Source organism: Ctenocephalides felis, unplaced genomic scaffold, assembly GCF_003426905.1.
Source record: "Ctenocephalides felis isolate EL2017-DRISC unplaced genomic scaffold, ASM342690v1 CF-g0.4_SCAFFOLD_01604, whole genome shotgun sequence".
Taxonomy (NCBI): Eukaryota; Metazoa; Arthropoda; class Insecta; order Siphonaptera; family Pulicidae; genus Ctenocephalides; species Ctenocephalides felis.
Genome location: NW_020537758.1, coordinates 3,018,331 through 3,033,254, shown reverse-complemented (window position 1 = coordinate 3,033,254; position 14,924 = coordinate 3,018,331). Strand labels below are relative to the sequence as shown.

The 14,924-nt window shown below is 25.6% G+C and overlaps 2 protein-coding genes across 2 annotated transcripts; both read right to left on the bottom strand.

Annotated features, from left to right (window-relative positions):
* Positions 1 to 908: 908 nt before the first annotated feature.
* LOC113372537 (vesicle-associated membrane protein 7-like) lies at positions 909 to 3,416 on the bottom strand. The gene is made up of 5 exons (XM_026612879.1): positions 3,220 to 3,416; positions 2,936 to 3,145; positions 1,523 to 1,751; positions 1,384 to 1,451; positions 909 to 1,319 (listed from the first exon to the last, which is right to left on the bottom strand). The coding sequence occupies exons 2-5, from the start codon at positions 3,137 to 3,139 to the stop codon at positions 1,161 to 1,163; spliced, it is 660 nt and encodes a 219-aa protein (XP_026468664.1). The 5' UTR covers positions 3,140 to 3,145; positions 3,220 to 3,416; the 3' UTR covers positions 909 to 1,160.
* Positions 3,417 to 5,349: 1,933 nt separating this feature from the next.
* Positions 5,350 to 13,094, bottom strand: LOC113372536 (vesicle-associated membrane protein 7-like). The gene is made up of 9 exons (XM_026612878.1): positions 12,925 to 13,094; positions 12,641 to 12,850; positions 11,392 to 11,584; positions 10,342 to 10,417; positions 8,390 to 8,468; positions 7,198 to 7,335; positions 6,935 to 6,990; positions 5,660 to 5,713; positions 5,350 to 5,596 (listed from the first exon to the last, which is right to left on the bottom strand). The coding sequence occupies exons 2-8, from the start codon at positions 12,842 to 12,844 to the stop codon at positions 5,689 to 5,691; spliced, it is 771 nt and encodes a 256-aa protein (XP_026468663.1). The 5' UTR covers positions 12,845 to 12,850; positions 12,925 to 13,094; the 3' UTR covers positions 5,350 to 5,596; positions 5,660 to 5,688.
* Between the last annotated feature and the right edge of the window lie 1,830 nt (positions 13,095 to 14,924).

Below are 14,924 nucleotides of genomic sequence, written 5' to 3'. Positions count from 1 at the left end.
AATAAATTGTTTAATTATAAAATTGATTCAAAATGGAGGCCCTGAAAGAGATGCTTATAAAACTATTCAAGGTACATTTAGGCACTTCCAAACATATCCATTTTTCTGGCTTTTAATTAACATTTCGCGATAAATTTATTATATCAAGATGATCTACTAAATTAATTACACGTTTTGATGCATAAATTAATTAAAACTAATCAAGGATTTAATTAAAAAACGTTAATTAACTCAACCGCGTGTTAATTCGCGAAAATTTCTTTGACAATTGAAGTTATCAACATGTGTCAGAATCACTGTCACTTCTTGTACAATTTAAAGCGCGAAATTCAAATAGAAATTTGAAATTCACTTATATTCATCAAAATTTGTTTAGGATTTGTTTGAAATATATGAGTTATATTGTTAATTAATAATAATAATTAATAAACTATAACTTGTTTTTTCTATTTGTTAATTTGAATTGTTAAAAATGTATAATCAATATATAAAATAAATATATTCTGTACAAACATTTTTTTATTCAGTTGCTAATCAGAAAATATTATAGATTATTTAATTTTGCCACATTTATAATTTAATTTGAACAAACAGTTTAAAAGTTATGAGTTAAACAAATGCAAATAGTTAAAAAGTAAAGATTTTATTATAATATAATATACAATTAATATGTCAATATATAATTACAACTAAATATATAAAAATACAACTGCTAAAAAGCATTGCAAATATTCTATACATGTATAAATTTATTTTATATTTCTGTCACATATAAAGATATATGTATATGTCTTTCATTACTGAAACTATATTTTATTTGTGACAAAAATTTAGTCTTTCAATTACTATGAAATGTTTTTATCATATTTATACTAAGAGGAAAAGTTTAAATCATGTAGCTAAATATTTTTCCATCACAAGTTTCATCTCGTTGTATCACATATGCAAAAGAGCAAAAGTATTGACCGCATCAAAAAAATATATGCAAACATATCCTCCTTGACCATCAATTTGATATAAAAACAATAATACTATAAAAATATAAATTGAACGATAGATATATATGTATATATAGTCTTTAGTTTACTGATATTGCATTTCTACTGTGTCGTTTAATATTGGTTACATATATACAAAATAACGTGAGTAAAATGTAGAATTTATCCGGTGCATGATTTCCAGGCAAGTCCACCACAAGCCATGGACCCGATTAAATAAGTCCCAAGAATTAGAACTCCAGCAATTACCAAGTATATTTTTACTTTTCTCCAAAACATAGCTCTTGCCAGGTTTCTTGAAGTTTTGCGAAATGTAACAGACTGAATATAAAAAAAAATGAGTAAGAAGAAACAGAGGAAGATAAAAATGTATTTATGTACTTACATTATTGCTCAGGTTGTCAGTTTTATTTACTAGTAATTCTAATCGTTCTCCACGCATTGCAACATTATCTAAAAAATTGTTTATTATTTATTAAATATTATATATATATATATATATATATACATATGTATATTATTACCTATATTTTTGACCATAATGTCCTTAAGTTCGTCCAACTGTCCATGAACCTTGGCCATGGTGTCTATTTCTCGAGATTCTGAAAAGTGCTTCATTTCTGCAGCCAAAACGTTTGAAAAGTCACTGTTCATCGCATAAGCTATTGCATTTTCTGCAGTCATACCGAAAGATGCAAAGAATCTTCTTTTGATTTCGTTTAGAAACAGGAAGGCTCTTGCTCTTTCAAACTCCTGTAAAAGAAATAGAAATATAGGAACAGTAATACATTATATATTTTTTTGTTTGACCAACATCTTTTTATATTATTTATTAGTTTTTATAATGAAAGTCTGATAAATAAAATATGCAATAAAAATGATTTTAAATAGATTGATAGTAAAATAAATTTATAAATACAGAAATAAATAATTTGTATTTATATAAATAAATAATTAAGTAAACATAAAAATTAATTACAACTGTATATATAATATTTAATATATCTTTATAATTATTATAAATACTATTATTATTATGAATAGACTTGAATATATACTGGTATTATAAAAATTAAAAATAAATTTAATAATGATGATGAATAACAGATAAAATAAATTTGCAACTTGGTATACTCCTAAGTTGATTTGGATTTTCAAAATTCAATATTATTATAATAAAATTTCACTAATTTTGATTTAAATAGCTCTCAATTCATGAAAGGCTAAATACCACTTACACCTAATTTTAAATAGTTTCTAGGGTTGAAAACAAAAAATTGTTCTGAATGTTGAAGAGAATGATATTTATGCATTTATTTATTGTAACTCTTGTAACTTTTAAACGGTTCATCTAATTTCAATGAAATATTTGGCAAATTTGTACAATATTAGATAATCTATAATATTTTCTAACATCCAAATCCATACAGTAACTCGGTATACTTTAAAATTTGAATCAAAAGCAAAAAATGAATCTGTATGTACCAGAAATGTTTGAACAAAAGACTTGAGCATTTATTTATTGTAACTCTTGTAACTTTTAAACCGTTTGTCTAATATAAATGAAATATTTGGCCAATTTGTTCAAAATTGAATTATCTGCAATATTTTCTGACATTCAAAACCTACAGCTACTCAGTGTACTTTAAAAACTCAATTGAAAGCAGCAAAACAATCTGAACTTACTAGGAATTTCAATGAAAAAACTCTAGCATTTATTTATTGTAACTTTTGTAACTTCTAAACCGTTTATCTAATTTCAATGAAATATTTGCCAAATTTGTAGAAAATTAAATTATCTATAACATTTTCTAACATCCTACACCCCTACAACAACTCGGTACACTTCAAAATCCCAATCAAAAACTCAAAATCTATATAGCATTTCAATAAGACTTAATATACTTATAAATCCAATCTTATGTCTATTATCTTACATCGTCCGTGATGCACATATAAATGATCCTGTTCTCGCAGATGTAGTGAAACAGATAATTGCCATGAGAATAGGTCAATTTATTATCATCGGGTGGAATTTTGGCCATGATTTGTTCGGTGACTTCTGCAAAATTACCAGCACATGAGGCATATTTCGCTAAAACCGTCGTGCCACGAGACACAACGCTGTATAAAATCGGCATTGTAATCTGTAAAGGAAATAGAAAAATATCAAACAATGATGTTTTGTTTAACGCACTGTCATTGGAATGTATAAACATACCTGATAAAGACAACTAGAGAGATAAAATAATAAATGATAAATGATAATAGTAGACTTATGGTAATAGTTTACACTTTTGTTATGATTTTTATTAACTTTAATTTCGTATCGGAGTATTCATGTTGTTGCAATTGAACTGTATAATGAAGAATGACGTTCTTTTTGACAGAAAAACAAGTCTCGATATTTACACTTTGACTCACTTTTGACTTTTGATAATCGCCGTCATAGACAATGAAAATTACATGATAAATAGATATGCAGCCCCGCTCGGTGGCGAAAAGCAGAACTATATCCGTCCAATTCAGTCGATCAGTGATGGCGATTCGAAAATTCATTGATTCGAATTAAAAAAATATATAAGATTCAAATATTACTTATATATATTTTTAACAAAATTATTTGTTATATAGTTTTTATTGAAATGTATATTTATATATTTTGTATTACAGTATATATTTACGGCTTGACGCGAGTTAAATCGAATCAAATAAAGTTTGATTTGAATTAGGTTTTGAAGACTTGATTCAAATGATTCGAATTACTTAAAATATTTGAATAAAATATTAAAATATACTTGAGTAATGTTTATTTTACAGTTTTTTTTGAGAAAACAAAGTATTTTTTCAGATTATTAAATTAAATTCCTATATATAATTAATACATATTCAAATATTAGATAAACAGTTAGTGATGAACAATAAATTTAAATTTAGTGTTAAATCATGTTAAATAAAATTTATTCAGTTTTTCATAAGTACTTTTTCAGATTATTAAATTAAGTTCCTTTATATAATTAATACATATTCAAATATTATATAAACAGTCAGTGATGAACAATAAATTTAAATTTAGTGTTAAATCATGTTAAATAAAATTTATTCAGTTTTTCATAAGTACTTTTTCAGATTATTAAATTAAGTTCCTTTATATAATTAATACAAATTCAAATATTATATAAACAGTCAGTGATGAACAATAAATTTAAATTTAGTGTTAAATCATGTTAAATAAAATTTATTCAGTTTTTCATAAGTACTTTTTCAGATTATTAAATTAAGTTCCTTTATATAATTAATACAAATTCAAATATTATATAAACAGTCAGTGATGAACAATAAATTTAAATTTAGTGTTAAATCATGTTAAATAAAATTTATTCAGTTTTTCATAAGTATTTATTCAGATTATTAAATTAAGTTCCTTTATATAATTAATACATATTCAAATATTATATAAACAGTCAGTGATGAAATATAAATTTAAATTTATTGTTAAATCATGTTAAATAAAATTTATTCAGTATTTCGTAAGTATTTTTTCAGATTAATTAAGTTCCTTTATATAATTAATACATATTCAAATATTATATAAACAGTCAGTGATGAACAATAAATTTAAATTTATTGTTAAATCATGTTAAATAAAATTTATTCAGTATTTCATAAGTACTTTTTCAGATTATTAAATTAAGTTCCTTTATATAATTATAATACATATTCAAATATTATATAAACAGTCAGTGATGAACAATAAATTTAAATTTATTGTTAAATCATGTTAAATAAAATTTATTCAGTATTTCATAAGTACTTTTTCAGATTATTAAATTAAGTTCCTTTATATAATTATAATACATATTCAAATATTATATAAACAGTCAGTGATGAACAATAAATTTAAATTTAGTGTTAAATCATGTTAAATAAAATTTATTCAGTTTTTCATAAGTACTTTTTCAGATTATTAAATTAAGTTCCTTTATATAATTAATATATTACATATATATAATATTTGAATATGTATTAATTACATAAAAGAACTTAATTTATAAACAGTTTGTTATACATATATATATATATATATACATATATATATATATATATATATATATATATATATATATATAACAGTTGTTTATAAACGGTCAGTGATGAAATATATATTTAAATATATTGTTAAATCATGTTAAATAAAATTTATTCAGTATTTCATAAGTATTTTTTCAGATTATTAAATTAAGTTTCTTTATATAATTAATACATATTCAAATATTATATAAACAGTCAGTGATGAAATATAAATTTAAATTTATTGTTAAATCATGTTAAATAAAATTTATTCTACTCAAAAATTATTTCCTACTTTAATTGTTAAATTATGTTTCTTTTAGATTTATATAATTTTAGATTTATAATAAGGTTTCTTAGCTTGGATTAAATTTTATTTATCCAGTGCATGATTTCCAGGCAAGTCACAAGGACCCGATTAGATAGGTCCCAAGAATTAGAACTCCAGCAATTACCAAGTATATTTTTATTTTTCTCCAAAACATAGCTCTTGCCAGGTTTCTTGAAGTTTTGCGAAATGTAACAGACTGAATATAAAAAAAATGAGTAAGAAGAAACAGAGGAAGATAAAAATGTATTTATGTACTTACGTTATTGCCCAGATTGTCAGTTTTATTTACTAGTAATTCCTATCGTTCTTCCCCCTACATACAGAAAATGATTTGATAAGTAAATTTTTTAATTTATAATTTAACTGTTTTTATTAAACGTTTTTATTATTGAAATAAATATACATATATATGTATAAAATGAGTTTTGTAATGATTTTTGTTTCTTTTTCTTTGAAGAACGGAACCGGAACAAACATGAGAAACGGTTTTTGAACCAGATTTTTAATTTTAGCGTTCCGGTAAAAGAAATATTAGCAAAACACCACTGTATATATATATATATATATATATATATATATATATATATATACAAAGCCGGTCCTGCCTTGAATGCGATGCATGCAAAAAATGCGGGCGCACGCCTTAGGGGGCGCCAAAACGAGATTCAGAAATGAAATTATCTATATAGTTTTTTTTCAATATAATTCAAGAAACATTATTTCTTTCATTTTTCACTAATTTTTTAACAATATTTAAGATGCAATTTTGGATATTTTAGATAATAAAAAAACAAAATAAAATAACCCGACATAAAGCACCAGTGTTATAATGTTTAATAATAAAAGGCTAGATTTTTTTGCTTTCCATGATTTGTTTAATAGAATAAATCGCATAAAATCTCCAAAATAAATAAGTTTGTAATAAAAATAAGAATTTAAAAGTAGTTTGAAAGTGATTATGAAGAATCGCCACGATATTCTAAATGAATTTAACATCAATGTGCTTTTATATTATATATCTAATTTTTTGTGTAAAGCCAGAGTTATTAGAAACTATTTAAAAAAATAACGTAAATCTTTTTATAATTTTAATGATAAACTGTTAAAACAGTTAAAATAATAAGGGAGGGAGGAGGGCGCTAGAAAAAAAATTGCATGCGGGCGCTGAGGACCCCAGGACCGGCCCTGTATGTATATATATATATATATATATATATATATATATATATATATTATATATATGTTAAATAACATATATATATATATATATATATATATTATATATATATATATATATATATATATATATATATATATATATGTTAAAGAAGTTAATTTAGATGTTGAGAAATATGAGTAAGTTCTTCAAGGGAAATACATCAAATAAAAGGCAAAGATTTAGAAGTTAATCCTTAATTTTCCCAAACGTTTAGACATAGGATTTTATGTCATCTACCTACGTGTCGGAGATATACGTATTTGTTGTATTATATGTAAATATGTATGAGTATATAAATGATAAATTCATAATTACCAAGCGTCAGGAATTCTGCTGAAAAACCCCTGCTGCCGTGGACGAGGGAGCATTTCCTGTAATAAAATTTTCTCAACGTTATCTATACATATATACACTGTAAATATAACAAGATGATGGTGATTAATTCAATAGGTTAAATTGTAAGATAAATATAAATACTATTTAATAAATTAGAAATGCTGTAAATATAAATGAAACTCAGACTTAAAAATGCTAATGAAAAATTTTAGTTGGTAAGCTATTGGACAATTTTAACTTACATCTGGATCTAATCTAGGCTGTAATATGTGGCTAAGACGCTCTGGTGAATGCCAGTCATCGATTGAAATTTTTTTATCGAATTTTACACGCCTTCTTGCTCTGGGACGCCGTGCTGGCTGCCAACCAGGTGGGCGTTCCTGATTATTAAATATTAAGTTCATAAAATAATAAATGAAAAAATTAATCATTTGAACGGCGAAACAATAATAACATTGTTATCATCTATATATATAAAAATAAGTCGGGTTTTCCTTCCTGACGAAATAACTTCAGAACGCACGAACCGATTTCGACAATTTTGCATTCGTTGGAAAGGTCTCGGGCTCCGCAAGTTTATAGCTAAAAAAAATAGTGGTGCATGGCATCGTGCCCTAATGCAAATTGCTGGAACTTCACGCACCGCATATAAAAATTCGAGTAATGACATTAGTGAGAATTATCAGAATTATGCTTGGTTAAGTCAACGAGCAATTCTTGCCGCAAAGAATAATGATGTACACGCACTGAATTTCACCATTCAATCAAAAATTTCTGGCGATTTGGTAACATACCAATGATTCCGACTGGACTTTCATTTGACTTCAAACGATTGCAATTTCCAGTTCGCCTTGCGTTTGCAACAACAAGTCGCAAGGCTAATCGCTTAGTGTTTGCGGGATAAATTTCAAATAGATTATTTAGAAAATCATTGTTTTTCACATCCGCTTTGTTTGTGTTAACGTCAGACCAAAAAACAAAAAATGTGGTTTACCAAAGAGCACTTCAATGAAACGGATAATTGGCGGATTCACTTTCATTTACTTAGAGAAGTTCAACTAAAAAACACTTCATTTTTGTAATCGAAATAAATTCATTACTGTTGTATAATAAAATCAAATTTTTCCTTTTCAAATATAAAACAAACAAAAAATTCCTTCATCTTTCTCACGAAACCATCTGGTGGCGAAATGAAGTTCGTCGGGTTTGCTAGTTGTATATAATTACACTGAATTTGTAATGTGATCATGTAAATAAAACATATGTAAAATTTTCAATGTCTGTAGTTTAATATGTTTTTCTATGTCATCTCCTTCTTTCGACATGTTTTTCGTCCCTTTGATGTCATTACAAAAGGATTCAACTACTATTCAATACATCATTAATCATTTTTTTTTATCCTAATCAAACTCAATGAAATACCAATAATCTTACCAATAAAATGTCTTCAGCTAGACGTGGATCAGTGAGAAATTCATCTAAATCAATTTCCGAACTAATACTTGGCTTCCTCCTGTAATATTTGTAATAATTATCGCCTAATATTATACTTTATTGGTTAAAATTTTAAAATTTAGCACTAATAATATTGTATATTTATTATTAACTTCCCGTAGGGCAAGTTATAGTAATCGCAAAAAAATCGAAAATGAAAATTTTTATATATCTTTACGTTTCAGAGGTTTCTGAACATTTTGGCATACCTTAGAAAAAATGCATGTATATGTGTGTGTGTGTGTATGTATGTGCGGATACAAATTTTCGTCGACGATTTCGGGAACACCGATCAACCGATTTAAATAATTCAAAAAACATTCGATTCGTATTGATAAGGAGACGTGCTGATTAGTTTTTGGCGAAGGCTGGTCTAGCCGTTCCGAAGATACGGGGCAAAAAGTGCCGAAAACGGTAACTCAGTTTCTAAGAGAACGGAGCGTCCGATTTTAATAATTCAAAAAACATTTTACTTGTGTTGAAGAACCGATCAAATTTTCATAAAGGCAGGTTTAGCGGTTTCGGAGATCTAATGAAAAAAGTAAAAAAAATTGACATTTGGCGATCAAAAATGAACATTAGACATATGCACATCAAATTATCAGATATTTTATACAGATTTTAATAAATGAAATAAAGTATAAATTTTGTTTGCATCCTATGGGTTCCGTACCAATTTTATTCGTTAGACGGCGACGCGGCGCTTACGCGCTTTGACATTTTGTCTCTATGCAGTTAAAGCAGTACGATTGCTTTGAAAAATAATTCAGAATTTCCAAAATATGTCAAAATAAAGAAAACATTTTTTCCAAAAAAAAGTATTTTTTTGTCAAATTCCTAGTTTCTCAAAAATCTAATTTTTACAAAGTAAAATTTTTTCAAAAATGTTAATCGTTTTTAAAAAAATAATAATATTTGGTACGAGCTAGCACTTACAGCTAGTTATATAAATAGTGTTGCATGTTTATGGGTCTAAACTCCAGCAGAATAATTTTATTGAATATTGTAATTTACATAAATATATTAAAACGTTACATTTATATTTATACAATTATTTTATATATTTAATTTTTCTTAATGAGAAGATTCAGAAATAGCCCATAATTTACTTATTTTTCAAGACTGATTATTATATTCTTTCTTGTTTATTTTTTTAAACGATTCAAAGTCATTTATGTTTCACCATCAGAATTGGTAAGAGAATGTGTTTGTGAGCCAAAATTTTACTTTTTACCAACATTTAATAATAGAAGTTAAGCAGCTAAGAATCGTCAGCTGAACCAATCATTCAAAAATTTTGCAGTAATATTAAATAGTATGCAAAATTTTAAGTTTATTGTAGAGGCTAATTCGAATTTATTACCTTTCAAAGTTGTAAAATAAGCTAAAATGATATCGACAAATATTATACTTTCGATATGTTTTTTTTAATTTACATTTAGGGATTACAATCTGTCGTTCTTATACAACATTCAGTAATTTTGATGGTTTTAGTAGTTAAAAGAAAAAAAGGTTGAAAGGTCACCCATTGGTGATTGATTTGATGTTGGATATGTTTAGCTTAGTTTTTTTTAATTTACATTTGGGGATTACAATCTGTCGTTCTTATACAACATTTAGTAATTTTGATGGTTTATTAGATAAAAGAAAAAAAGGTCAAAAAGTCACCCATTGGTGATTGATTTGATGTTGGATATGTTTAGCTTATAGATGTAACCCTGTTGTGAAAATATTTAATAAAGCCTACGACTAATTCTACATATTATAGTATTACAAAAGAATATCAAAAAGAAGACGTTACTTTCGATATGTAACATATAAATAACTTGACAATACATGACAATAATAAAATGGTACTAAATATGACTTTATGATCTTAAATATGTACTTACAATGAAACGTTGTGTTCTTCCGGCCGAATTGCTGGTTCTCCGATTTCTGGAGCAGGTAATGCAGTTCCTTCATTTCCTATATAATACAATAACAAAATTAGATAAGTAATTAACATGAAATAGGTGACTAAGTTCCATGATATTTATAATCACGAAGAGAAAAGGATACTTTTACATTATTCTATATTTATTTAAGTACTTATTTTAAAGCTTATTTTGAGTACTATGAAACCCCATTTTCATATCTAGCCTAATATTGTTCCTAGAACAGTTTAAAGAATACCGATTTATTAGGATTTTAATTGATATAATTTTGTTCATTACATGATTTTTGTTTAAATGTATATTTTTAGAAATATTTGCAAAAATGATGAAAAACGCAAAAAACAACAAATTTTTAGTAGCCATCAGTAACTTGAAAAGTAATTTCTTTTTTGAGAATCATTATTAAACATTTTTCTCTTCTAATTAGTTCTTTTATCGATATCCGTCGTTAATTTGAAAGAGATACAATTGCACCACTGAAAAGGAATGTCATCACCCCGGAAAGTGGCAAATGATTCTAAATTATTTTTACTTTTAAACTTAAGAGAGTAAGATGAAACTAATTCCAAAATTTCATGCAAATTGGAGCACATTAAAAATATTCAGACCTAAAATGCTCCATTGTCTTGAGTAAATATTTCGTATCCAATGCCAAACATATGAATTTTTGACACAATGAAACTTCTAAATAATTGTTTGAATAAGTAAATTATTTTTGTATCGTGATTTGGTAAAGTAAGGCTAAATACGATACGCGTTTTTTTGTAATTTTTTCCATTTTTTTCTACAATCTAACTATATTTCTATGAATCTAAAAATACTAAAAAAATTCCCGAACAAACTTCATGAAGATTCATGAAAATCCGAATTATAGTTTAGGAGGATTAACCATTCATACATAGTTACAGAACAATTTTATATACAAGATATATATATGTATATATATATATATATATATATATATATATATATATATATTATAATTAAATATATTTTTGACCATACTGTTTTTAAGTTCATCTAATTGTCCATTAACTTTGTCTATTTCTCGAGATTCTAAAACGTGCTTCATTTCTGCTGCCAAAACTTTTGAAAAATCACTGTTCATCACAGCATGGGCTATTACATTTTCAATAGTTTCTAAGAATCTTCTTTTGATTTCGTTTAGAAGTAGGAAGGCTCTTGCTCTTTCAAACTTCTATAAGATAAATACAAATATAGGAATAGAAATACATTATATATTTTGTTTATATATTATTAATTAGATTTTATAATAAAAGTCTATTAAATAAAACATGCAATAAAAATGATTTTGTAAAGATCTAGGTTTATAGTAGAATAAATTTGTAAATACAGTAATAAATAATTGGTATTTATATGAAAATAATTAAGCAAACCTAAAACTTAATTACAACTGTATGTATATATATATATATATATATATATATATGGTAATATATATATATATATATATATATATATATATATATATATATATGATATTTAATAAACCTTTCTAATGATTATAAATACAATTATTATTATTATAAATAGACTTGATTATATACAGATATTATAAAAATTAAAAATGAATTTAAAAATGATGAATAATAACATAAAATAAAAAATTGTGATGCATTATAATGGTTTATACAATAACAAAACTATTAAAATCTAATTACAATTAAATTTGCAACTCGGTGTACTCCTAAGTTGTTTTGGATATTTAAAATCCAATAATATTTTGATAATCTTGATTTAAATAGATAAATCTTAATTCAAGAGAAAATGCCATTTTCACCTAATTTAAAATATTTTCTAGAATTGAAAACAAAAAAATTTTCTAACTATTATAACAAAAGAATGATATTCGTGCATTTATTTATTCCATCTCTTGTAACTTTTAAACGGTTCATTTAATTTTAATGAAACTTTTGGCAAATTTGTACAAAATTGAATAATCTATAATATTTCCTCAACTGAAAGCAGCAAAACAATCTGAAATTATTAGATAGTTCAAAGAAAAGACTCTAGCATTTACAGCAACTCTTGTAACTTTTAAACCGTATATCAAATTTAATGAAATATTTGCCAAATTTGTAGAAAAGTAGATAATCTATAATCTTGTCTAACATCAAAATTCCGTACAGCAACTCGGTATACTTCAAAATCACAATCAAGAACCCAAAATCTATATAGCATTTCAACAAGACTCAATATACTTATAAATCCAATCGTATGTCTATTATCTTACATCGTCCGTGATGCACATATAAATGAACCTGTTCTCGCAGATGTAGTGAATCAGATAATTGCCATGAGGAAAGGTCAATTTATTATCATAGGCTGGAGTTTTGACCATGAATTCTGCGGTCACTTCTGCAAAATTACCATCACATGAGGCATATTTCGCTAGAACCGTTGTGCCACGAAACACAACGCTGTATAAAATCGGCATTGTAATCTGTAAAGAAAATAGAAAAATATCAAACAATGATGTTTTGTTTAACGCACTGTCATTGGAATGTATAAACATACCTGATAAAGACAACTAGAGAGATAAAATAATAAATGATAAATGATAATAGTAGACTTATGGTAATAGTTTACACTTCTGTTATGATTTTTATGAAATTTAATTTCGTGTCGGTGTAATCAAGTTGTTGCAATTGAACTGTAACTGTATAATGAAGAATGAATTTCTTTTTAACAGAAAACAAAGTGATAATCGCCGTCATTGACGATGAAAATTACATGGATAAATCGACATGCAGCGCCGCTCGGTGGCGTAAAAGAGAACTATATTCATTCAAATCAGTCGATCAGTGATGGCGATTCGAATTAGAAAGATATATGATTCAAATATTATATTTATATTTAACAAAATTATTTTCTTGATATTTATTAAACTTTATATTCATACATATTATATCACAAAATATATTTTTTGGCTTTATACCAGTTGAATCAAATCAAATAAAGTTTGATTTGAATTAGGTTTTGAAGACTTAATTCAAATAATTCGAATTTCTTGAAATATTTAAATAAAACACTAAATTATACTTGAGCAATGTTTATTTTACAGTTGTTTTTGAGAAAAAAGTATTTTTTCAGATTATTAAATTAAGTTTCTTTATATAATTAATACATATTCAAATTTTAAATAGACAGTCAGTGATGAAATATAAATTTGAATTTATTGTTAAACAAAATATATTCTACTCTTGTTTGTTTAAAAATTCTCATTGCAGTTGCCAAATTATATTTTTTACATAACATTTAATTTCTATTCATATAATTTTAGATTTATAATAAATTTTCTAAACTTGAAACTTCTAACACCCACCAAATACTTACAGAGAGAAACAAATAATCATTCACTAATTGTGCCTTAAGGCAAATTGCTGGAACTTCCCGTACCGTAACGAAATGTTCGAGGAATACTGAATGTTTTCAAATAGATTATTATCAATATTGTAACATTGTCTAATATTTATAAGAATTATATAAACTGAATTGCAAAGTTGAAATTATTTGTAAAGCATATTAGAACTATAGTCATCAGAATTAAAAATAAATTCTAAATTATTTTCGATATACAAAAAATTAAAAACAAAAAAAAAAAAAGTTGGTACAAATTTTTTTTTCCAAAATCAATTATTTTGTTAAGACAAGCAGAAAGTTCTTTGAATCATTTAAATCGGGCGCTTAGTTCTCTCAAAAACTGCCATTTTTTGCACATTTAGCTCCGTATCTTCGAAATGGATAGGCCTGCCTTTGCCCAAAACTAATAAACACTTCTCCCAATCATTACTAATTGAATGTTTTTTAGATCATTCAAATCGGATGCTCCGTTCACTCAAAAATTCGATTTCTATTTTCTGCACTCTTTGCTTCGTATCTCCGAAACGGCTGGACCTGCCTTTGCCAAAAACTAATCAGCTCTTTTTCCTATCAATAGGAATCGAATGTTTTTTGAACCATTCAAATCGGTTGATCCGTGCGCCCTAAAACGTGACTGGAAATTTGTATCTATACATACATACACACACTCACACACACACACACACATCCATTTTTTCTGAGGTATGCCAAAACGTTCAGAAACCTTCAAAACGTCGAGAAATGTAAAAATTTTCAATTCAGATTTTCGGCCCATTACAATAACTTACCCTACGCGAAGTTAATAAAGAAAGACTACATACGAGTATAAGGAAATTGAAGAAAAAGAAAACTGAAGAGTTATATATATATATATATATATATATATATATAAAGATATTTTAATTATAATAGATATTATATTAATGAAATAGTCAAATAAAATGTACATATAACCTGACTTTGTACCATGCAATGATGATATCAATTTTCACTAGAGAATATGGATCTATAGTTGTTTCCATTGTAAGAACTACGAAATTATTGAAATATTTTATGTATTATTTTTTGTAACATTTTTCGTTTATTCATCTACTGAAGAAGATTCAAATTGGGACTCGAAACATGTCTGTTTAAAAAGTATTTTGTTTTTGTCA